Source organism: Balearica regulorum, chromosome 7 (assembly GCF_011004875.1).
Source record: "Balearica regulorum gibbericeps isolate bBalReg1 chromosome 7, bBalReg1.pri, whole genome shotgun sequence".
In the NCBI taxonomy this organism is placed as follows: domain Eukaryota; kingdom Metazoa; phylum Chordata; class Aves; order Gruiformes; family Gruidae; genus Balearica; species Balearica regulorum.
Window position 1 is genome coordinate 7,861,276 of NC_046190.1, and position 22,741 is coordinate 7,884,016.

At 38.1% G+C, this 22,741-nt stretch overlaps 2 protein-coding genes across 3 annotated transcripts in view; one reads left to right on the forward strand and one right to left on the reverse strand.

Moving 5' to 3' along the window:
- Positions 1–11,795, forward strand: part of PDZD8 (PDZ domain containing 8) — a 65,056-nt gene extending 53,261 nt beyond the window's left edge. For both annotated transcript variants that reach the window (XM_075757811.1, XM_075757810.1), the window contains 2 exons: positions 4,783–4,945; positions 7,313–11,795. In XM_075757811.1, the coding sequence (XP_075613926.1) occupies positions 4,783–4,945; positions 7,313–9,513 (2,364 nt within the window). In that variant the 3' untranslated portion in view covers positions 9,514–11,795. The remainder of the gene's footprint in view (positions 1–4,782; positions 4,946–7,312) is intronic.
- Positions 11,796–13,784: 1,989 nt separating this feature from the next.
- SLC18A2 (solute carrier family 18 member A2) overlaps positions 13,785–22,741 on the reverse strand; it is a 30,605-nt gene continuing 21,648 nt past the window's right edge. Inside the window, exons 11-16 of the mRNA XM_075757809.1 lie at positions 19,980–20,058; positions 19,682–19,733; positions 19,170–19,233; positions 17,968–18,087; positions 17,276–17,409; positions 13,785–15,359 (exon numbers count right to left, since the gene is read on the reverse strand). Coding sequence (XP_075613924.1) covers positions 15,249–15,359; positions 17,276–17,409; positions 17,968–18,087; positions 19,170–19,233; positions 19,682–19,733; positions 19,980–20,058 — 560 coding nt within the window. The 3' untranslated portion in view covers positions 13,785–15,248. The remainder of the gene's footprint in view (positions 15,360–17,275; positions 17,410–17,967; positions 18,088–19,169; positions 19,234–19,681; positions 19,734–19,979; positions 20,059–22,741) is intronic.

Sequence of the window (22,741 nt, forward strand, 5' to 3'; positions counted from 1 at the left end):
TGCAAATTGTTTCAGACTGATAATTTAATGAATCATTTGAAGATTACAACTGCATCCTGTATTGACACTCATGTAAATATTTGGCTATTTCAATGGTATTAGCAAGCTATAAACTTCTGAATGATCACTGTGTAGCTGTGGAGTTCAGTATCAATATGTTAAAAAAGGTTGGAAAAATTGATTTTCACTGCCATCCAACATCTGCTAGGCTTTCATAATGACAAGGCTGAGGTAAGGGAAGGCTGTGAGACAACCACATAATTTTCTGCTGCATTGTATTTCCAGAGCATACTTCCAATATTGAACTGAAAATAGTGGTGGGGTTATGCTCTGCAGTGGCTCACACGCTGACGCATATAAATGAACTAAAGCCTGCACTGTGAAATCAATGCTTTAGGCTTTGTCCTGTAAAAGTCAAGCATTCACAGCCCCACATCAAAATGTTTTATTAATTTTAAAGTGAATGGGTATCTTGTGTCCTCTTGTTGTTGTTTTTTTCTTCTTGAATAATAAAACACTAAGGAAATTACTTCTTTTCATTTTTTCCCAAGATAGTAATTCTTGTTCTGTTGCATCTTAATGACAACAAGTATTTCATAAATAGTCTAGGGGTTGCTCATTTTAAAAAAAAAAAAAATGTACATTTTCTAGGTTCTATGATACAGTTTAGCTCTAACTCTTCCAATATAAATTACTCTGAATGTATGCCTGTTACTGCCAAGCAAGTAGTATTACCTGCTTTGTCTTCCTCCTTATTTAAGTAACTACTAAGGGCTGCAGGAACTAGTAAAACAGAACTATTAAATAGAGCAAATTAAAATGAACTTACTTTAATATGGTATAGCTAGTTGGTTAAAATTTCCCATTTTCCTAGGCACAGCTGTTAATTTTTCTACCTTGCAGCAAGCTTCCTTGATAATAAATGTCCTTTCATTATCAGCAATTTTCTTCTAACCTCTGTGTCATTTAGCTGATTTTTGTCCTTCTGATGTTTCATGTTCCGGTAGATCTTTGGCTCTTCACATTTATTGTTGAATTTTAATTTCAGGGAGCGGCAGAAGGGCATTAAGTAGGTGTGGTGGGTATATGAAGATGCTTGGTTTTGTGAGTGTATTTGTTGGGGCAGGGGGTGTTTGAGAGCTTGAAACAGTGCTTACCTGCATTGCAGCTAGCGTGAGAAAGAATTTCTTTCTTTCCAGAAAGAAAAATCAAGGAAACTGTTCATCTGCTTTGGGTTGATAAATAAAACCAGTTTACTTTGTAAGAAAGCTTGTGACTGTGCCAAAGTTAATAAAAAATTGAGATGAACTTTGCTTGTTATGTTCAAAGGCGCTCTCCTTCCAAAAACAGCTTCCCGTCAGATACTGCTGGAATATTGGAAGTCTCCTCGCCATCAGTGAGTCATACGCACTGTAATCTGCAGTTGATGTCCCTGCATGGGAGCCAAATGTTCTGAGATACCTCTTTGGTATCTTTGGTCCCAGCTGTTTCTTTTATGTGGTCTCACCCTGGGGAAGGAGGGAAGGGTGAAATGCTGGGAATCACCTCAGACGTTTCTGGTCTTGTATGGTAGAGAATATTTTCATTAAGTCATCCACTATTGAGATGTGCTCAAAGTATTCCTTGGATTCAAAGGGAGCTCAAGAGGATGAGGGTCTACACTGACAAACTGTTTGGTAACATTTTTTTTTCTTTTTTACTGTCTAATTATGCCCTTTCCCCATATCTACTCATCACGTAGTTTGCTGTGATTGCAAGTGTTAACAGTGGTTAGAGGTCATTGCTGCCTTTCTTCAAAACACTAGATACTGCAGTACCAGCTCTTGTTTTCCTTCTGATATTCACTTTCAAATAAGGCTTGTTGCTTTCTGAAGAATGGGTCTTTAGAAATCTTATCACTTTGTGCTACTCTTTGAGTGGATGAGAAAATATCCAACGGTAAAAGAAAGTAGATTTGCATGAGGTAACTCTTGTAGAAGTGTTACAATGGCCAGTTTCCTTCAGTAGTTTCAGTAGCTGGGTGTTTTTCTGATCTGCTCAAAGACTGATTGCACAAGAGTTACCTTGCAAACAAACTTAGAGCAACATTTCTTCTGCACTGATGCAAAACTAACAGACTATCCATCTTAGATGAGCTATGACTTTAAAACATCTTGGTTTACTAATTAACTCCAGTGCTGGGCGTTAAGATCCAGAACTAATGTAAGATTTCAGAAGAAACTATATATCATCAAAATAGATGTATAGATCCCTAAAGGAGTGCATTTAAGTGGCCAGGATTACTTAGTGTTAAGAGGAAAATCATCCTGTTTTGTTGTGGTGTGGTTTTTTTTTTTCTCCACTGTTCTGTCTAAGCATCCATTTCTTCCCTGAAACTGTCTCACTAAAGAGCTTTATACTTCAGTGGACTAACAAAAATTAGGGCAAAAAATGATTATAGTTTGCTTTTCAGTCCTTTGATATTCGTGTGTGTCGGCGTTTTGTAAGTTGGAGTTTATTTTCTGATCTTCATTATGATAATTTCGTTATCTATTCAAACACAAGGATTTGGAAATCTTTTTGCAAGCTTAGTCATTTAGAGCAAGACTTTCAAAGAAACCGTCATAGGAAAACTAAGATTTGAGTACTTAGACTCTGTGGTGAAGCTCAGAAATAATGATCTCCTTGTTGTTTGATGATAATATGTAGAGCTATGTAGCATAGGGGAGTGATTTTGGAAGGGATATTTGTTGCAGGCTTGTATGCTGCCACTGCAAATTCATGTCATTCGTGGTTTTGCCAGTTAAAATATTCAACTAGTGTTGTTTGAAATTGTAGTAATTGTTCGTGTTGTTTCCATACAGCACATGGAACATTTATGAATTGCTAACTTAAAGCCATATTATAAATAAAGAACTAAAGCAGAAGAGTAATTCTTTTCTTTCAAAAAAAGTTTCTCTTTTCTTCCACAGATATTTCTAATTCTTTTTCTTTGTTTCTTAAAACTTAAGAGTTTATTATTTAATTTTTTAAAATTTAATTATGTGTCAGAGTTTCTTTGGTGTAAATGGGAACGGCGTTAATTAAAACCAACCCCCCCCAAAAAAACTCCTACCACAGTTGTTTCCGTAGGTAACTATTTACTTGATTGCAGTTTCAAGATTCAAGGTTCTTCTATAATGCAATTAAGCTTATACTTGGTCTTGTTATTCTTACATACATTGCTTGGTTCTCACAATACACGTTAACAAAGTTTGAGAGGATATCTGACTGGGAAATGCAGAAAACTAGTGACAAAGCTTAGAAAGTTAATGCAAGTCTGCTTTTTCAAACTCAATGCTGTTCTTAAGCAAACTGTTTAGTGTAGCATTTTTATTTCTATAAGAACTGAACAACAATTAAAAAAACCAAGATGTGGTGCTATTATAGGGAATGACTGAAAGCCATGCAGCCAAGGAGAGTGTCATGTACTGGAGTTAAGTAATGCACTTCAGCTGTGGAAAGCTGTTGTACAAAACTAAGCAAACGACCACATCCTCAGAAGAGGAGGATCAACTCCAGACAGTTCAAACATCAGCTATTGAATAGCAACAAAGTAAATGCAGAAGGATGGAGAAGACTGTTTACCTAAACTCCGGAAATTGAAACCAAATAGAAAATTTCCTATGGAGGTTTTCTACAAACAGTGTGTGTCTCTCTGTTCTTGGGAATGAAAAAAGCAAATTAAATTCCTGTCCTTGGAGCTGAAACATAGACTATGAGTTCCTCTTTCAAATAGACAGAATATACTTTGGTGGAATGACAGCAGTCATTTGAAATAATCCAGAAGGAATGTGCTTTAGGGAGGAGAGAATATTTTTAAATTCATTAAGGACAGTCTTTAAGAAAAAAATTTCCAAAGATCTCGGACACTAAGGTGTGTAAACAGTTGACCACTACCTAGCTATAGTCTTCAATAGAGACTTCCAAATTATAAGAGATCATGAGTGCATGAACGTGGGATGAAACTCTACTACACAGATTGTACCTCAGTTGTTTGCTTTTTTTGTTAAAGAATAAGATATTTGAGATTGGGTTAAATTTAATCTTGTATTTGTTTTGCAAGATGAATATGAGAAAAGGGTTCTGAGACTTTGAAGAAACTTCTTAAGCTATTGTTAATTTAGATTTGTTCTAAATATGCTTTAGCAATGTGTAAATACATAATAGTTTTCTCACTACAAACCTTTTTGTATAGACAACTGAAGAACTACTCATAGTAACAGGTTTTATAACACAAATGTGGTATATTCAAAGTGATACCTAGATTGGTGGTACAGTGCTCATTTTATTGAAACTTCTTCCCAATAAAATGGATGTTGAGGTTGGGTTTAGTTGTAGCTCTGTTAGGACTGGGGCTTTTTGTGAAGATGAGCCATGTATTGCCTTTCCTGCTGATTTGTATTTGCATAGGTCAGCTCAATATTGTTATTAGTTGTATATAAACTATTGTACTGATGCGTACACACATACACTTATTTTTATATATATTTTTATTTTGCTGACAGCTCCTTGCACTGCTGGCTAATTTTGGCTCTTTGGAACTGGTGACATTTGGTTCCGTTTTTCTTCAAAGGTGTGAACTGGATTGGCAGACAGTTAATCTGTTATGTGATAATCTTCTGAATGAAGTCAATGGCTGTCCTAATGTCATCTTTTAAAATAATCAGTCGTATAATTTTATTTAAACGATCATTAGTAACCATGAATCCTTGCAGTCAGCTTAATTGACCTACTTGTAACTTTTAACTTCTTTCTCTCTAGGCAGAACTAGTGAAAGGGAATCTGCAAAGTGTTGGGCTCACGCTCCGCCTTGTGCAGTCCAAGGAAGAAGATGCAGGGCATGTTGTCATTGAAACTGTGACTCCAAACTCACCTGCTGCAGCTGCTGATCTACAGAGGGGAGACAGACTTCTAGCAATTGGCAGTGAGTAATATGTTGACTTTTAAAATAAGTGTCATCTCATGAACTGGGAGGACATGTCTGCATACAGTTCAACTAGACTGCCTTTCTCAAGAATTACAGTTATGTCTGCCACTCATAATAAAAACTAACATTTATCTGTTTATGGCCACTTAAGCTTGTCATTCACTTGATTCATTTTCTTGGATATTTATTCACTCTTTGCTAGGTAAAAGCCAAAATAAAGTTGAATAAACGTTTGAATGTAAATATATTTTTAACTGCTCTGATAGTGATGCTGTGAGGTTCTCAACACATTTTATAATGTCACTGAAATAAATTTAGTTTACAAAGAAAACTGTAACATTTTACATCCTTGGCCTGCGTGCTCGGCTTCGAACCTAAAGTTACTAAACAGAGTATGGAACAAGTAGTATAAACATATTTTTTTACTAACAGAGTAATTGTCTGAAATGTGAAAATGACCCAAGAAGATCTGCTGAGTATGCTATAGTATTTTTATACTTTTAGTATCAAGTTTTGTCAGCTGTGACATGTAGGAGCTTAAGTATTATTTAGAAATCCACTGTGAAGTTCTCATATTTGAAGACTTTGGCCAAATTGTAACTGGAGGGTTAAGTGCTGCATTGAGGCAACAAGTTACCCTTGACTTCTGCAGGAGAAGGCACTGTGTGCGTTTGGATTTTTAATAAAGATTGTGTTGAACTCCCTGGGCATTATGAAGTGGGTTGATACTAGTTTATATTCTACAATTTTAAATCAGACCATCTCCAGATATAGCTTGAATACGTCTGTTTTATATGGGCCCTGTCACCAACAGAGAACTAGATCATTATCATAAACCATAATAGAAACGGATACTAGAAATCTTACTGCTTTAAACTTGAGAATTGGAGGGGACCTACAGAATATGGCAGTGAACAGAAGGACAAATAAACCGTTAACAAGAACTGTGGCTAATCAACTTAGTGGAAGGAGCAGATAGGAACCTGTTTATGATCATTAAGAAATAATGCAATGTTTTCTATTCTACTGGATGTTGTGGGACTCAAAAAACCATTATGGAGTAGGAATCATAAGTAGCTTAGTTTAAAGTTGTTGGGGTTTGTATACTGTCCTGGGATTTATATGAAGATTAAAAAAGGAGTGGGAATATGACTGTATATTAATAACATTTTAGAAATAAGTGTAGGTACACTGATAAAATAAAATGTAAACTGAAATTACTCTAGAGGAAAAATGGTAAAAGAAATCCTGTTAGGGTTATATTGTGAATTTGGAGATTATCTCCATTGTGTCATTGGTAGAGAAAGAAATGCAGAAAGAACTGCATAATTATGAGCTATATATAGTATTCCAGATATCCCCGAATGTGACAGGACACACATTTCTTCTCCAAACATCATCCGTATAAATAAAAGGTAGAATAATTTTGTATTTGGTTCTACTAAGTCATTAAGGTACTATAGAAGAGTTAGTGTGGTCAAATACTATGAAGATAGAACTCCATACACTTACAGCATGAACTATTTATACTCCCTGCTGGTGCAGTCGCATTAATTTATATTTTTTTTTAAATTTTTACCTGAGAGGTTTTACAGACCAGAACTTAACCACTCCAATGAGTTACTGTGATTAGGTGCTGCCTAAGTCCTGTTGCATTGCTCCAGTGATTTAAAAGGGTTTTGAGTTGCTTCGAACAGGCAATCGATGATTGCTCTAGAACAAGGGAAAAAGCATTTTTACATGACCCTCTGCATGACTTTATTTGGACTGTGTGCTCATTAAGATATTTTAGCTTGCATGGAATTTGTTGAACCTTACCGTAGGCTGGAGATACTGTCAAATGGCTCTGAAACTTCTGATGAGGAAGATGATTCAGTTCGCTGTTCAGCCACACTGAGAATGTAGCATCATGCCTGTATTTTGTTAACATATTGGAACTATTTTCTTTGTTAGCCTGCTTCTGTTTTAATTATAACTGTATTTAAAGATACCCATCTCTTTTGAATCCTTTGTTAAATGCCTGCTGCTGAAAAGCCCAGACTTACAATAAGACCAAGGTTAAAAATGTTAGCGTATAAAATCAACATTACTCTATAAGATTATGGCATTAATAACAAACAGCACACTGGAGTATTTATGTTAGTATCTTTTTTAGCTCCTGAAGTGATATATTTGTATGAATGAAATGGAAAGGATCCATCAGTTCCATTTCAATTAAGCTCTTCTGTCATAATTTACTTTCTCTGTTAGTGAGCAACAGTATTATTACCACTATGAAAGATCTAAACGTGTTTGTCAGCTGTTTTGGGTCATTTAGATTGTTATAACAATTAAAATTTCACAATTTTTGTCTTTTTTTAATAGGTGTTAAAATCACATCAACTGTCCAAGTGTTGAAGCTTATTAGACAGGCTGGGGACAGAGTTTTAGTCTTTTATGAAAGGCCTGTTGGGTATAATCAGCATGGTTCAGCACTGCAGGATGGATTTGGACAATTGGAAGACACTGCTTTCTTGACACAGCCAGAAGATGACCAAGGTAGTTTATCAGCTGATGTTGATAACAGAGATTTTGATTCAGAATTTGAGGACTTAGCTTGTGAATCACCTGACCAAAAAGAAGATCTGCCAACAACTCAGAGTCCCAAACGTTCAGTAGTAATACTTGCTGCTAAACCACTTGGAACTATATCTCCGATTCTGAATCGAAAACTACATTTAGGAAGCTATCAGACAACATCAAAAACGCAACAAAAAGATGGAGCTAAAGTGGCAACACCCAAAATTATTGAGGGTTCGGATGCATCACAGCAATCGGGTAAACAATCACAAGGATCTGGTACTAAGCCTCCTGTGCCACCTAGGCCACAAAGTAAGCCTATTTTGCCTGGTAGTGAAACTCAAAATCTGTTAGAAACTGGAGGTGTATCTTCTGAAAAACCAGAGAGGCCACCTCCACCTACAAATAATGGAGATAAATGTACAGAGAAGGTAGTAAAGAATAATGATCAAATAGAAGACCCAACGGTATCAAAAGTAATAACAGCACCAAAACAAGATACATTAAAAGATGGACTTTCAGAAAATGCACGTAGTTACAAAGACAGTGGAGATGATCACCAAACATGGGAATCGCCAGAAATTCCTTATAAAATCCGGCAAGGCCGATGGCCAAGGACGAGAACATCCTCCTGTCTCTTTGAAGTAGAAGGATACCATAAGTACCTTAATGTTGCACTGTGGTGCAGAGACCCTTTCAAAGCAGGTGGCTTTATCTGCTTAGGATATGCAAGTATAAAACTTGAAGAAATCGCTTTAGATTGTATAGCTACATCCTCAATGGAGTATATTAGAACATTTAAACTGAATGCTCCTACACCTAAAGCAGCAGTAACTACTAGAACAGCATTGCGGAATTTGACAACCCATAAGGGATTCAATGAAAAATTTTGTTATGGCGATGTAACTTTACACTTCAAATATTTAAAAGAAGGTGAAATAGATGATTCAAACCTTTTCCTGGAGAAAGAAAGGGAGTGTCACTTGGAAGAAGAAGCTCGTGCACTTCAGAAAGAAGATCCTTACTTGGGACAAATTGTTCTTACAGAGAACAAGCATAACTTTCAAGATACTCAGTTTCAGAATCCAACTTGGTGTGATTACTGCAAAAAGAAAGTATGGACTAAAGCGGCTTCACAGTGCATGCTCTGTGCTTACGTTTGCCATAAAAAATGTCAAGAAAAATGTCTAACTGAAACACCTTTTTGTGTAGGAGCTGAAAAGCGACTTGATCGAACTGTGGGAAGCTGTAGAGCAGAAGGACAGGAAGCTCCTCAGGCTGCCTCCTCTCGCGTTGATTCGGAATCTAAGTCTGTTAACAGAACTACAGGTTTGACCAGGCATATCATCAATACAAGCACTCGTTTATTAAACCTTCGTCAAGTCCCCAAAGCTCGCCTTTCTGAGCAAGGAACAGAGGTGGTAGAACCTTCGCCAAAGCACACACCAAACACTTCAGATAACGAAAGTAGCGATACTGAAATCAGTGGGCCAAGCAGTCCTTCAAAACGTGCAGGAGGCACTGGGATAAAGTTGGTCCGAAAGGAGGGTGGTCTAGATGACAGCGTCTTCATTGCCGTTAAAGAAATTGGACGTGATCTCTATAGAAGTTTACCCACAGAGGAGCGTTTTCAGAAATTAGAATTTATGTTGGATAAGCTGCAGAATGAAATAGATCAGGAGCTGGAAAATAATAATTCACTCGTTAAAGACGAAAAAGAGACAACTGATGCGAGGAAAAAAGCTTTGATTTCTGCTGCACTGGCTAAGTCCGGTGAAAGACTGCAGGCCCTTACACTGCTGATGATCCACTACAGAGCAGGCATTGAGGATATAGAGTCTTTGGAGAACCTGTCATTAGAGCGGCAGTCCAAAAGAGTGACTAAAGATTCAGAGGAACCTAATATAGCAGAAGAGATGGATAATGAAGATGTCAGTCTGACGGAGGCTCCAACATTCAACATCGTATCGGAAGAACCAGTTGATCCACCTCAATCAGTAGACTGATATTTACATATTTAGCCTTTGAAGGAATGGACTAGAAGAATACTTTGCACTTAAACACACACAAATTAAATTAAAACACTGGTATAATGTACATGTCCTGCTTCTCCAGTTATTTGCCTGTGCAAGAGTACAGCTCATAATGGTTCTTCTCCAGCTACAGCACCATCATTTTGTTAAACTGGCTGGTTAAAACTACATTTTGGGGTTTATATTGGAAATTTATTTTTAATAACTTATTTTTATTTTTTCTAATTATGTAACCTTACCATTTCACACTAATGTGTGTGGTGTCCTTAAAGTATTATTTGTGCGCCCCCGCCCCCCCCTTTTATTTTAGCTACTGTTTTCAACAGGAAACTGGCGGGATTTTCAAAATGTTTATTTTCCATTGTATGATGAAAAAGTTATAAGCTTGTTGCATGCCTAAGCTGATGACTGACACAGAAGTCACTGAGGGACCAGGTTTTAAAATGTGGATCACAGTTACTGTATGTTTTCTAGGTAGTTGTGCATTTTTTGCCAAACATATCATGAAAGCAAACAAAAGGTCTTTCATTTTGTCTGTTATTAATATTTACTGAAGTTAACATTGCATATCATTTGTTTTTCACATTTTTGTTAAATACAAGAACTTCTCATAGTTTGTAATTGACATCAAATATAGTAATGCTATGCTAAAAAAATCCTCCTTAGAACTTGGGGCTATTGTATCCTGGTTGAATAATACTAGACATGAAAGTACATACCAGTATCTCGTAATAATTTAATTGGGACTATTTTTGAGATGAGAGACTGGTTGCCTTCCAGAAGAAAATTATATGTTTAAGTGTTGTTGTATTATCTGATAACCTGATAAAGGAAAATTGTTGGAGGTTTCATTGCATTCTATGAAAAAACATCTAATGACAGTTTAAGTAACTTAAAAAAAAAAATAATTAATATTTTGCTGCAGACTTTATCATTTCAGAAAGCTTAAGGTACAAAATACTTTATGAAACAGCTAAACATGTTCTCTCAGCGCTTTTGAGTAATCACATAGTGGTAAGTTGCATTCAGCTTCTTGCACAGAAGAGATGGTCTGAGCAGAAGGATCACCTTTGTCAGAAAAGTGTCCTATAGTGTACATAACATGTTTTATTTGAGTCTAAACAAGTGAGTGCAGTAGAGATGAGGAAGAACTTCAGCCAGCAGCTTTTGAAAAGAACTATCTGGTCTTGTGCTACGTGTAAACTGTGGATCTTAGCATCACCTGGCTAAGGCCATTGTTCTTATTTATTTCCTGTAAACATGTCCTTGTTTCATCTTCAGTGTATAGAAATGCCATATAAAATATCATCTTTATTTTAGGTACTGTGTTAGGCACTGGTATCATTATCACTGGTAGTAGAAAAAAAAAAAAAACACCTTTGTGGAAATGGAGTTGAATCTAAGATGGTAAAATAATTAATTTAAATTTTCAGGTGTCTGTAATGTACGTCTCCATTAAATCTACTTCTCAGTTTATTTTGTGACGGGCAAAATTAAGAAGCAATGGTTTTCCCAGATGGAAAAGCATACTTGTACTTCTAAACAAAACGGTTACTTCCACTCATGCAACTACTTGCACACTTTTATGAGTTCTGGGCGGTTGATACTTACTTAGTTGATGTATGGAAAACACTATCCATGCTAAAATAGGCATGTGACACACTTCTGAAATTAAGCTTCAGCAAATAATCACACAAAATTAGCTTCCCTTATTGACTAAAAGTTATTTAACCTATACTTGCTTGAGATGCATATTAAGACTTCCCCACTCCATTTTCTCAGTGGCTTACCATTGGTGGTGATCTGCATTCAGTCTCCATCAGTGTTTGCTCTTATGGACTACTATAGAGGTTTTCAAATATATCCAAGTACTTCATTTAAACCCTGGTACACATGAAGGAGCTGTGAAAACAATGCAACTACTGATATAAAAAATGCATTCAAAGTTTTAAAGTGACTTGTGTAATACAGTGGGTAAGAAAAGCTGGATATAGTTTTCCTCGTATAGTGTTGCTAATGATGATTGTAAGAGGTAAATTAAACGTAGTGCAATATTTTTAAATATACTGAATGGGAAAAGGGCAAAATAGTTGTATTTTAGTGATAAGAAGGAAAACATAAATTCCTGTCTGGCATTAATTACAATAAACGGTGAATCTCGAGGGGAAAATTGTAATACTACATTCCTGATGTAATCTTTGCTTCATGCTTGACTGTAAATAGCTGAAAATAAAGAATACCACAGAAAACAAGAATATCTTGACTTAATGATATCTGAATAGGTGGCAGCTACACACATTTGCAGAAGATCTGCCTAATATGATTTTGTTGGCTATTATTTTATCATGAGAATAAGCTTTAATAAAATAGTTTTGCTAAATTATCAACTTCTTTGCATTGTGTTAATATTTTTTTAAAAAAAACAACTTCTATTGCAGTAGTTTATCATCTAAAGTCACTACTTAAAAATCTTTGGGAGGAAAAGCACACATTTTTGCACTAAAACCTACTGGTGGCTGGATTAATTGGGCTTTTAGGCATTCGTTCTATTTGCGTGTGCATTTATTTTTTATTCTACAGTTTAATAGTAGATGCAGATTTCTTTCAAAATGGTGATTCCTGTTGATTCTTTGTTTAGCTAGAGAATTTTATAAAATGCTAAGGATGTTTGTGGGTTTCCTTAAGACCTCCAAGCACTGCTGAACTAATACTGCTATTCTGTTATTGATAGATAGTTGACTACCACCAGTTACATTAGGGGAAAAATGATTCAAGAAAAATTCTTCTGACTTGCCCTGTCCTTCAAAGTGTTAATGGATAATAACTAAACAAATCTGGACTGATTACTAGCTCGTTTTTATCTAATCAGTTTATCCTTGGGGGTTTTTCCCTCAAATTTGAAATAAAACATGGATGGAAGTTTAAAACTACACAGGAGGACTAAATAGTGGGAGCCAGTGAACTAAGTGACTTTATCACACTTAAATCGATACAGATCAAAATATAAAAGAACCTAAATTATTCCAGAACAGAATGAGGGGTCTTTTGTCTATTTTCTGTGACTGAAGTTACTTCCTGACTGACAGCAAAAAGGGTTTGATTACTTATTCCTCCAAAAATCAAAAATGTAGAACAACTGCCAAGTATATATTTTTGGGGGGGGGGGGGGGGGAAATGTGGCATAGAGAGCCCAAACGTGGGTGTCTTTGCGGCTCTTAGTTCTGTCTTCCTCTAACTTCTGGTGGAGCAGGAGCGGAGCAAACCCCAGTAAGATGCTCATCTGTAAGGCCCCGGTGGAAACTTGGCTCCATCTGCAGAAAAGGAATGTGATCATTTCATCTGTCCTTGGGCCTCCTCTTCATACACCTTTTGTGTGGCAGGTTCCTTAATTTTGATGTGCTGAAAAGTACAAAACCAAGCCATGAAGTAAGCCATTCTATACTTTTTTTTTTTTAAAATATATAATTTGCTGTGTTTGCATCACTTTTATACTTGTGAATTTAGGGAATACAGTGGTTAATCAGCTGGTAAATAAATGACTATGATGAGTGATAATTTAGAATTCTAACATTGGTATATTAGTTTCAAATTTAATTGGATTAACAATTTGATGTTGACCAAGAGAGTTCAGTAAAGTGAATAAAATAACTTCTCTTGGGGCAGAGTTTCAAGTATCCATATGATCTACACCATTAAAATCTGAACCTAATGTAAATAATCTGCACAATTGTTACTTATTCAGTGGCTGTGAAGTACTCTGTCTCCAGGCACATCTTGGCTTTGAAGAAAGGGTTTCCATCTGTTATCTATTCAAAAGAATGCAACTGAAAATAGACCACTACAACAATCTGTAAGTAGACTTTTTTTTTTCTTCAGATCAACCCTAGGCTCTATTGCTTTGCCTTTCACACAATTTAAGCCTCTTAGGATGTTTTCTCAGAATCTTCACCCTTATTTAAAGAACATACAGGGGTGTCCCCTGGAGCTGCACAGTTTGGCCTTACCTCTTTCCCAAAAGTTAACTCTCAGAGCAGCAGCCACATGACAGACTGATTTTTGGAAGCTATCACAGTTACTTAACCAATTTGCATGTATTTATGACCTGGAGTGAAAATGTTTCAGTTAAATGGACTAGAAATGAGGGGCTTTTTCCCACAACCTGAAATATTTGTTGGCTTTTTTCCACCCCCACCTAGTATACAGTAAAACACAATGCAAAAGGCAAAACATGAGGGGGATTTTTTTATTATTTTTACTGTATTACAATAGATCATGAAGTTCTTTCAGATAACTTTATTTTAATGTGGTCTGAATGCATAATTATTGACAAAGCAATACTTAAAGTTTGATCCACTATATTTTTCATATTTTCTGACCATAGTATATACACTTTACAAAACTATATGTAAACATAGCATCTATACTGTGGTACATAAACATCTGCAATTGCATGAAAGAAGGCACATAAAGATTTTAATTTTACAAATGAAAAGATACCCCACGGTTAATAAGGACATTGGGATTGTTTTAAAACGCTTCTTTCAAAGTCTGATTTTTCTCAGCGCAGACAGGGACTCCCAATACCAGCACTTTACCTGTATTAGACTCTGTCCCCAAATGTTAAGAGATACTGGCAACAAACTGGTCTTTTTTTTTTTTTCATTATTTTTAGTAAAGTTGGTATTTACCTCACTTTTAAAAAATAAATATATATTGAATTTCTAGATATGTATGCAAATGCACATAAGTTTTTTGTTTGAACTGCTTAAGTTAATCAGCTTACTTTCAGTACATGCTAAGACTAAATACTGTGATACTGTAGCTTTTCTTAACCAGTCACTTAAGATGCATCTAAAATAAAGTTGAGATATGTTAAAAATAAAAGATTCAAAAGATAGAAATACAAAAAGTATCTTCATGCTGTTCTTACTCCCTTTAAGGGAAAGGAACAGTGCACATTCATACCTACTTGTTTACCCAGTGTGTGTTTTGGGGGCTTCGTAGTGCACAACTGGTTAACTAATTAAAATTTCATTAAATAGTACTGACTAATAGCAATACACTCATCTGTTTAAAATACTGTTTTCCCCAACATTCCATGAGCGGTTCAGAGAGCTCATTTTTTTTAAGTGGCAAAGAAGTTGTGCCTTTTATTTTACTAACTTATGACCTAAAGTTGATCAAATCAGTGACAGCGATGTCCTGAATTCCATCCTTCAGCTCATCTCAGTGCACTTAAGGCTACAATTGAATTGGATAGGTTTTCTTTGAGCTTTGCTGCTTTTTTTTCTTTCCCCTTCCACTTAGGTAAGAAAGACCCGAGCTCCTGACAGGAACTCATGACTTCAAATAAAATATGAAATATTGTATGTCAATGAGTTGACTTTAAAAAACAAATAGTTAAAATTCACAAGTTTATACAGATTTATGCTACACATTTAATAAAAAATATAGTATAATATTCAATAAAATTAAATACACAAAATAAAGATTAATGCTATACAAATCCTCTATAAAAGCTTTCCCCCCCTTCTAAGGCGGTTAGCAGTCTGCTTTATAACCATGGGTGATGAATAATACACCTTTGGGGTTTTTTTTTTGACCATTTCACTATTAAATGTACAGTACAACTAAAACCTATTTCTGGATGAGATGTTTCACATGAAACACTGCATTTTGTACACCAAAATGTTATATGGCTTTTTGTGTTATTCATCGCTTTCATATTCTTCTTCTTCATCACCTATGGGGTAGGACTGGATGTTGTTCTGGGTGTACATTTTTGTCTTCACCGGACAGTTGTGATCCATGAGTATTGCCTACATGGAAACAGAGCGTGAACGTTAGCATTTCTGCTCAGCGACCAGCTGAGGTCCGTGGTTGCCTCCACCGCAAAGCCATCCGGCTGCATCCACCATTCAGGGATGCGCCTCTCCTTCCTGGAAGTAGAGCCCAGACTGCTTTCAGTTGGAGTAAATCAAGTCTATAGGTCCGAGTGAGGTGGGATCTTGGCCCTAAACACGTTGCCAGCAACTTTCTATTACCAGTATTTCAGCCCATGTATTAAATTGAAATACAGCCCCCTGCTCTCCAGTTAAGTAATTTCTCTCTCCTATATTTAATCTCTATTTATTAAAGGCTGGATGAATAAGCAGGAGGACTGAGCATCCCTTACTGGCTTTTCTTTTCCTGTGCCTTTCTGTGGGGGCCCAGGGCAGCACAGCCGGGCTCTGCCGAGCGGCTGGTCCAAATACTGCGGCGTGACAGCCCTGGCAAGCTAAAAGTGATTAGCGGAGTCAGAGCCAGCTACAGCGTTCCGTTCTTTGGGATGAATTTTTCCTAGGACAATGGGAGTCTGGACTCGGAGCAGTTGTGTAGCGTATTTCACACAGAATGTGATTTAAGTTGTTGTTTTAATTAATCAGGCAAGGAGCACAAGGTAGGGACTCTCCTTTTGACTCTCTTCAACCCCGAAAGACGTGGCACACCAGTTCACTGACACAAGCCTCTTTGGGAACAGGAGTCACTTGGCATTTAAAGGTACATTTGGGGGGGTGGGGACAGACAGTGGAAGGTGTTTAAGCCGTGGGGAGAGGTCCTGTCCCTTCAGTGATTACTTGATGTTACAAGTGAAACCCTGTCAGTGACCAGGGCAGTGCATGATGAACTTCCTATCTCTGGCAAACAGCAGCAGCTTTTTTTTCTTTTCTCTTTCTGTTCCTCAGCCTTAGTAAATGTAAAAAAATAAAATAAATAAAAAAATCAGTGCAGTCTGCAAAGGTCATGACAAGGGATTAACTGGAATCTCTGGGATGCTGCAGTCCAAATATGTGCAAAAGAAAAGGTCTCTGGCCTCACGTACACCATTATTTCAGCAAGATTCATTTTTCCACTTTCTGTTCTGCTCATGGTAGTACAAAGCATGAGCAGCATACACAGCATACACAGGTTCTGGCCTTACCTCGCAGAGATGTGATGCTGCATAGTAAAACCATGGCCATGCAGAAGTTACATCTTTTCACCCGAACAAACAACTAGACATCACATATTGGACCCAAGTCAACCTTGTTCAGCACGACCAAGGATGGAGCACTGGGTGGGCTAGACCTACAGCTGGTGACAGATGTTGCAGCAAAGATTGGGACTTATTTTCCAGGATTTTCCCAGCCCTGGAATCCCAACAGGGATTGTTTTGCCTACTGACTGCACCGCCTTTAACTCTAATTCCTCTGGGAGCTTCCCATTGCCTTGCTGAGCAGAGGAAACCTAGTGAGCAATGCAGTGGGTCCCCTCCTGCAGTAAGAGGGCTTTTGAACCCGATCCAGGATAAATCTATAGGAACAGCAAGTCTTGCAACAGCAGAGTAGGGGAGCAGATAAAGGATGTTACATGAAAGGGCAAATTGGGCTACAGAAAAGGGAATGGAAGGGAGAGAGGAGTGTGGTATAGGAGGGGGAATGAAGGAAAAGGACTGCACAATCAAAGCAGGAATCTTTTCCTTTTTTTTTTTTTGAGTGACAAGCTAAGCCAACGGTGAGCAATAGGAGTGAAATATTCCTGCAGGCACATTCATGGATGTCCTAGGGCAGAACTCATGGAATAAGCATTCAGCGGACCAGGTCAGTCCAGGCCTTGGGGAAAGGAGACTTTCACATTAACTCAGAGAGAGAAAAAAAAAAAAAAAACAAACCAAAAAACCCAAACACAAAACTGAAAGAAATCATGTTGTGCTTACCATTTTCTCCTCTTTGGCAGGTGGACTTCGAAGGAAAAAGCACAGGGGGGCGAAGAGGATATCCACAATCCCTATAATTGTCATGAGCCATGGAAATCCAATGGCCTTTGCAATGGCACCACCAGCAGAGGGACCTTGTACAAATAAAAACCCTTTTCTGAAGATTCCTCAGACACAAAATTTACAGCAGTCACTTCAAACAACAGTAATTTTATATACTAAACTCCTGCTTTACAAATTGATTTGAGGAATGTAAAGACATGTTTGTAATTACAACATAAACCTTTCCTGGCTCCATACTCCACATTCATTGAAGAAATTAGAGGTGCTATAGGGGCATCTGTACCACGCACTCAAGCAGGCAGAGGGTCAGTGGGAGTTACTCCCCTCACAGACTATTAGGAGCACAGCTGTGGTGGTAATTTTAAATGTTCCAAGGCCTCTCTCCTAGGGATATCCTATTGGTGTTCAGTGCCTGACACCTTCAAGCCTCTTACAACTAATGAAGCTGAGCACGGCATCGTGGCAGAGAAGGGGAACAGATGCCAAACACAATTTTCTCTGCTTTGATTTCACGTAGAAAATAATCCCTGCTCATAAAGCCTGCGAATGCCACTGGGATTCACACCTGGCATTGTAGCATATTCTCTTTTCTTAACTGTGCATCACAGGCAGGAAAAGGCTGGACTTACCTATGGCGAAGCCCATGCAAAAAGCAACATCAGCTATTGCGTACACGCTACCATAGACTGATACATGACGCAGATCTACAAGGTAACCCATAATTGGCATCATGGAGGAGTCCACCATTCCTGGTTGTAAGGGAGGGAAAGATATTTCAGAAAAATACTGCCTTTTTCTCCCCCCCCTTAATGTCTTGGTCAACTATGTGCTAAAAAGGGATGCAAAAGCAACTACAAGGATGCTTCAATAAGCAACAGTTTTGTGTAAAAATAGACTGTATTATCTGTGCTTTTTATGTTCTTTATTGTGTCTGAGGTCATGGACATGTATAAATGCGTACACGTGACACTTGCCAGAGGACAAAAGAGATGCGAGCTTAGAGCCTGTCAACCACTTCCCAACAACTGTCCGTGCAAAGGCCTCCATCTCACGTTGCCTGCCAAGTGGCTCTCACTTACGGAAAAGTCATTTGGTGTGAACTTACTTACACTTACTGTAGGCCTAAAAGATTGCATTAGCCTCCGGTCAATCAAAATTATTACATTGGTTTTAACACGTCTTTTGAGCCACACTTTCATTGCTAGCAAGAAACAGCACGAGACAGCTGACAAAACTACTGAGATACTGGGGTTTGTAGTTGTGTCTGTAACTTCTTTCCTAACTACACCTCCCTCATGAATGAGGATGCCCCAGAACATCTGCTGACCAGCCAAGCACTAAAAACGAAGCCGTGGTCCCCACCCCAGCCTGACTGCGTGGTCCAGCATAAGCAAAGTTCACATGTACTACTCAAAGAAGAGTACATGCCCATGGGCTTGGGAATTCCTATTAGATAAACAAAAATTTAAGCCTGTCTTTTTTTTTATGAAAAAATCTATATAAAGTATTTTCTGTGGGTTTTGGGCAGTGCATGGCTTTATTTCTGAAAACAATGTATAGTGTGCATTCACGGACAGCTTGAAAGATCTGTTTAGGTCCTTGGAGCAATTGTGGACAGACTTCAGAATCCAGCTTATCTAACAGCAGCCTGGTTCAAACTGCCTGACACCGTCCTTTAATCCTTCTTGCTCTGCGTACCAGTTTGGGCCGCAGCTCAGGCTTCACTACTGTCAGATCAGAACGGCAACAACACTGATTTTCCACGTAACTTCATATAAAGTCATTTTTACATAAACAACAGACTACAAGAAGTCATTGTAGTTTTTCTTACCAATGGCAAATCCAACTCCAAAATTTGGTGCTATGAGCCCATAAATGTTTTTAGCAAACGGTACCTATAAAGAAAGTTTCAGGCAGTTAATTACATCATGCTGCACATGCTAATGAGGTTAGTTTTCTTTTTCTGAGATAAATTCTCCAAGCAGTTATGGCACGCTTTGTACACATGTGAGACTTACGAGTTTGATCCTTGTTCTGGGCTACCGTTTCAGATAACTGTGCCATTAAACCACTGACTTACTATTATGAGCAAGAATAAACTGTTGAGCAACAGCTCAAAAAAAGGATCATCCTCCTCCTTTCAGAGCCATTCTTCCTTAAAATAATTAGAGCACCGAAATGTGAAAGCACTCAGCACTCTGATCTGGAAGCTATTAACTACACATTGTTTAATAACATATCATAAAGCAGAAACTTCAGCAGAATCTCATGGGGAAAGCACATATTTGAAGATGAACACAAGAACATTTAGATGGTTTGAAAGATACATGATCTTCTACTTACGCATAAAATACTTATTCCCACGATTAGCATCCCGAGTAAAGCACAAAGCCACCTATCAAAGAAGAAACATCACTCAGAGATGGGTGATACTGAGATGTTAGAACTGATCTTAAATATTTCCAAGTCACGTCTGAAGTGTCGAGTTGCACAACCAAAGTAGCAACATGTTCAAAAAAGCAATTTTGCTACTATAGAACAAACTTTAATAATTTCCGCCATCGATACACTGCCCTGGGAAACACTGGAAATGGTACACGAACAGACTGGAAGATTATTAGCATTTTTAAATTAAGCATACCTTCCCATTTTGTGTGCGAGTATCCCAAAAAGATTAGTCCCAATGAGATAAGAGATACTAGCTGGAAGAAAAGCAACGCCTGAAAAATACAAATGAGATGTTTTATCAGCAGTGATTTTAGTGAAGTGTTAGAAGAAACTAATAAATCCCAGACACTGCAATTTTGATTTGAACGCACCTAATAGACTCTTTGTGCGTAGCTCACCGCCCCCCCCCCCCCAAAAAAAAAAAAAGAGAAAAAAAATCAAATATCCGGTTTCTTGCAGCCTTTTCATGAAATCTAAGGACATCATCTATGAAATGCGGGAGTGCGATGTGACGCCTTTGAAAAGAGTTTCTCAGCATCAGCTACAGGAACTGGTATGGGAGAGGGGAACGGAACAAAGAGCAAAAAGTTTATATCTAACTACAGTAAGCTTTGGGATAGGTCAAGGAAAGCAACTCTTTTGCGGTTGCATGGCTTATGGACCATATGCTCAGCACATGCAGCAAGCCCAGAACAGTCGGGGTGGGTGAATCCCTCCCTGGAGGAGGGGACACCAGGACAGCTGCCGGGGCTTTGCAAGTCACGGCCCCCTCCAAGAACGCCGTGAGGCCTCGCGTTACAGGGCGGTTTGTAATGCCATGATATGGTCCTTGGTCAAGCGGTGACTGAAGTCAAGCGTATGTCAATAATGTAAAGGTGAAAAAACTTAAGAAGATGGTTTTGAAGTTATTTAGCCAATATATTTACAGTAAAAGTTAATTTAAAAACAATCAGTTATTGGTTTAAACTAAAAACACCAACTAATTATCTGTAATGACTTGCAGATGAGGGCACCCAAGTAAATGCCTTCTCCCTCACATCCACTCGGAAAAACATACTGTTGGGACCAGCAATTTTTTCTAGTCTTTAGGTTTCCACAGCAGCGGCTGCATCTGGAGTAGAAGCTGGCTGCACGGTGGCCAGAAATCTCTCTGGTTTAAAAGCCAATTACAGTGTGTACCTGAGGATCCATCCTCTCCCTACACGTAAATCACAGGGCAGGACCCAGCCGGAGGGGAAATGTCAAAGGAAGAAACGCTAACGGAGAGCACGGCTGCCTGAGGAGCACCGGGGAGGATGATGCAGGTGCGTGTGAGAGCAGGGACTGCCATTGTACGAAAAATATCCGAGGGGCAGAGGAACAGGGTGGCCGTGCCTAACGCTGCTGGAGCCTTGTGCGATGGCGTTAAATGGTTTGTGCACGTGTCTTGGAAGAAACGAGACACAGTATTTTTCTGTTGTGCCTGTTAAATCTTGTATCTTCTTAGGAAAAATAAAACTGGGAGAACTTGGAAAGTTTGACAAATTAGCGCATGCCACGACAAGCCTTCCACTTGGTCACTGCTAAGTGACCAGGTAATTCAGATTTAGACAGCAGCCGTGCCATTACGGTACTAAATCAAACCATTTCCTTTAAGTGCATATGGTCATCTTTCACCAAGGCAACATAGATTTTCTCATTTCCTGCCCATCCATCTTCCTTCCTATCTCTCCGATATTCATAAGGAAAAAAAAAATAATTCAAGAGGTAATTTTTAGCACAGCAATATCCTGTGATTAAAATCCATGTGGGTTACAATGGTGATGCTGGGGAAACATTTTCACCTGTGTAACCACAGCTACTTCAGCACTGCTTGGAGCTAGCTGTTTGTACCAAGTGGTCACATATAGCAGACCTTGACAGCTGTAAAAAGAAAAAAAGTAAAATATACTACAAAGGCTTGTTAAATAAGACTTGCAGGTTGCTGCGTAAGCTGTGGTATGCTGAAGCAGAACCGTAATTTTCTAAATAAGGTTTATGCACAGTAACATTAATTGATCAAATCAAGGTTGTTTTATACCTTCTTCAGATCATGCTTCAGACAGCTGGATCTCCAAATTGCATAAGATAATAATTTGCTTAAAACCCTGCAGTTCAAGATATAATTTAAGAGGCTCAAAAACTTTAATTAATGCTGTCAAATCAGACAAAGCGTAATGGAGTCAATTACTTATATCATTAAGGGGTAAAATTAGTCTTAATTTAAAATGGATACTTTCCTTCTAGGAACCTCTGTTCAACTAAGAGATTTGTAAATCTCATTTCCGTTGCACCAGTAATATGAAACTCTAGTGAGGGAGGTAGATAAGCAAATCTTCCTTTTTCTTTGTGAGGTTTGCGTGTTGATTTTGCTATATTACAGGCTAGCAGTCATTACCATGTTCAACAGTACAGCAGCACGTCAAGGACTGCTCGCTACGGCCACCCTAGATCTAAGTTTGCATTAATTAGAACTAAGGTTTGCGCTTTCTCCATGGTGTAGGGACACCTACATTAGCACAGAGTAGGGACATTAGTCGGATGCTAGCTGAACATCATTTTCACGAAGGGTTTTTCTTTCAAATGCCATATATTGATGTTAAAAAAATACCCTCATTAAATGTCACAGCACAGAATACTTCACTAATTTTATCAATTAGATATATGTTGTGTTTGTAACGGTAACTCTTTCCTACAAACTATTAAAAAGGTAAACATCAGCCAGATCGATAGAGGGGATCAGCACGACGCATTGTGGCACACGAGGGGCAGGCACCCCCCACCCAAGACGATTCACATCAACCTCCCCCACACACCAGGACCTCACTGGAAATTAGTCCATTTCCCCCCATCTCCTGTTCACCTCAAAGAGAAAGTAACAATTTTACTCTCTAGTCTAACTTGATACGTGGGACAAATTCCCAGTTTGCCTGTGGA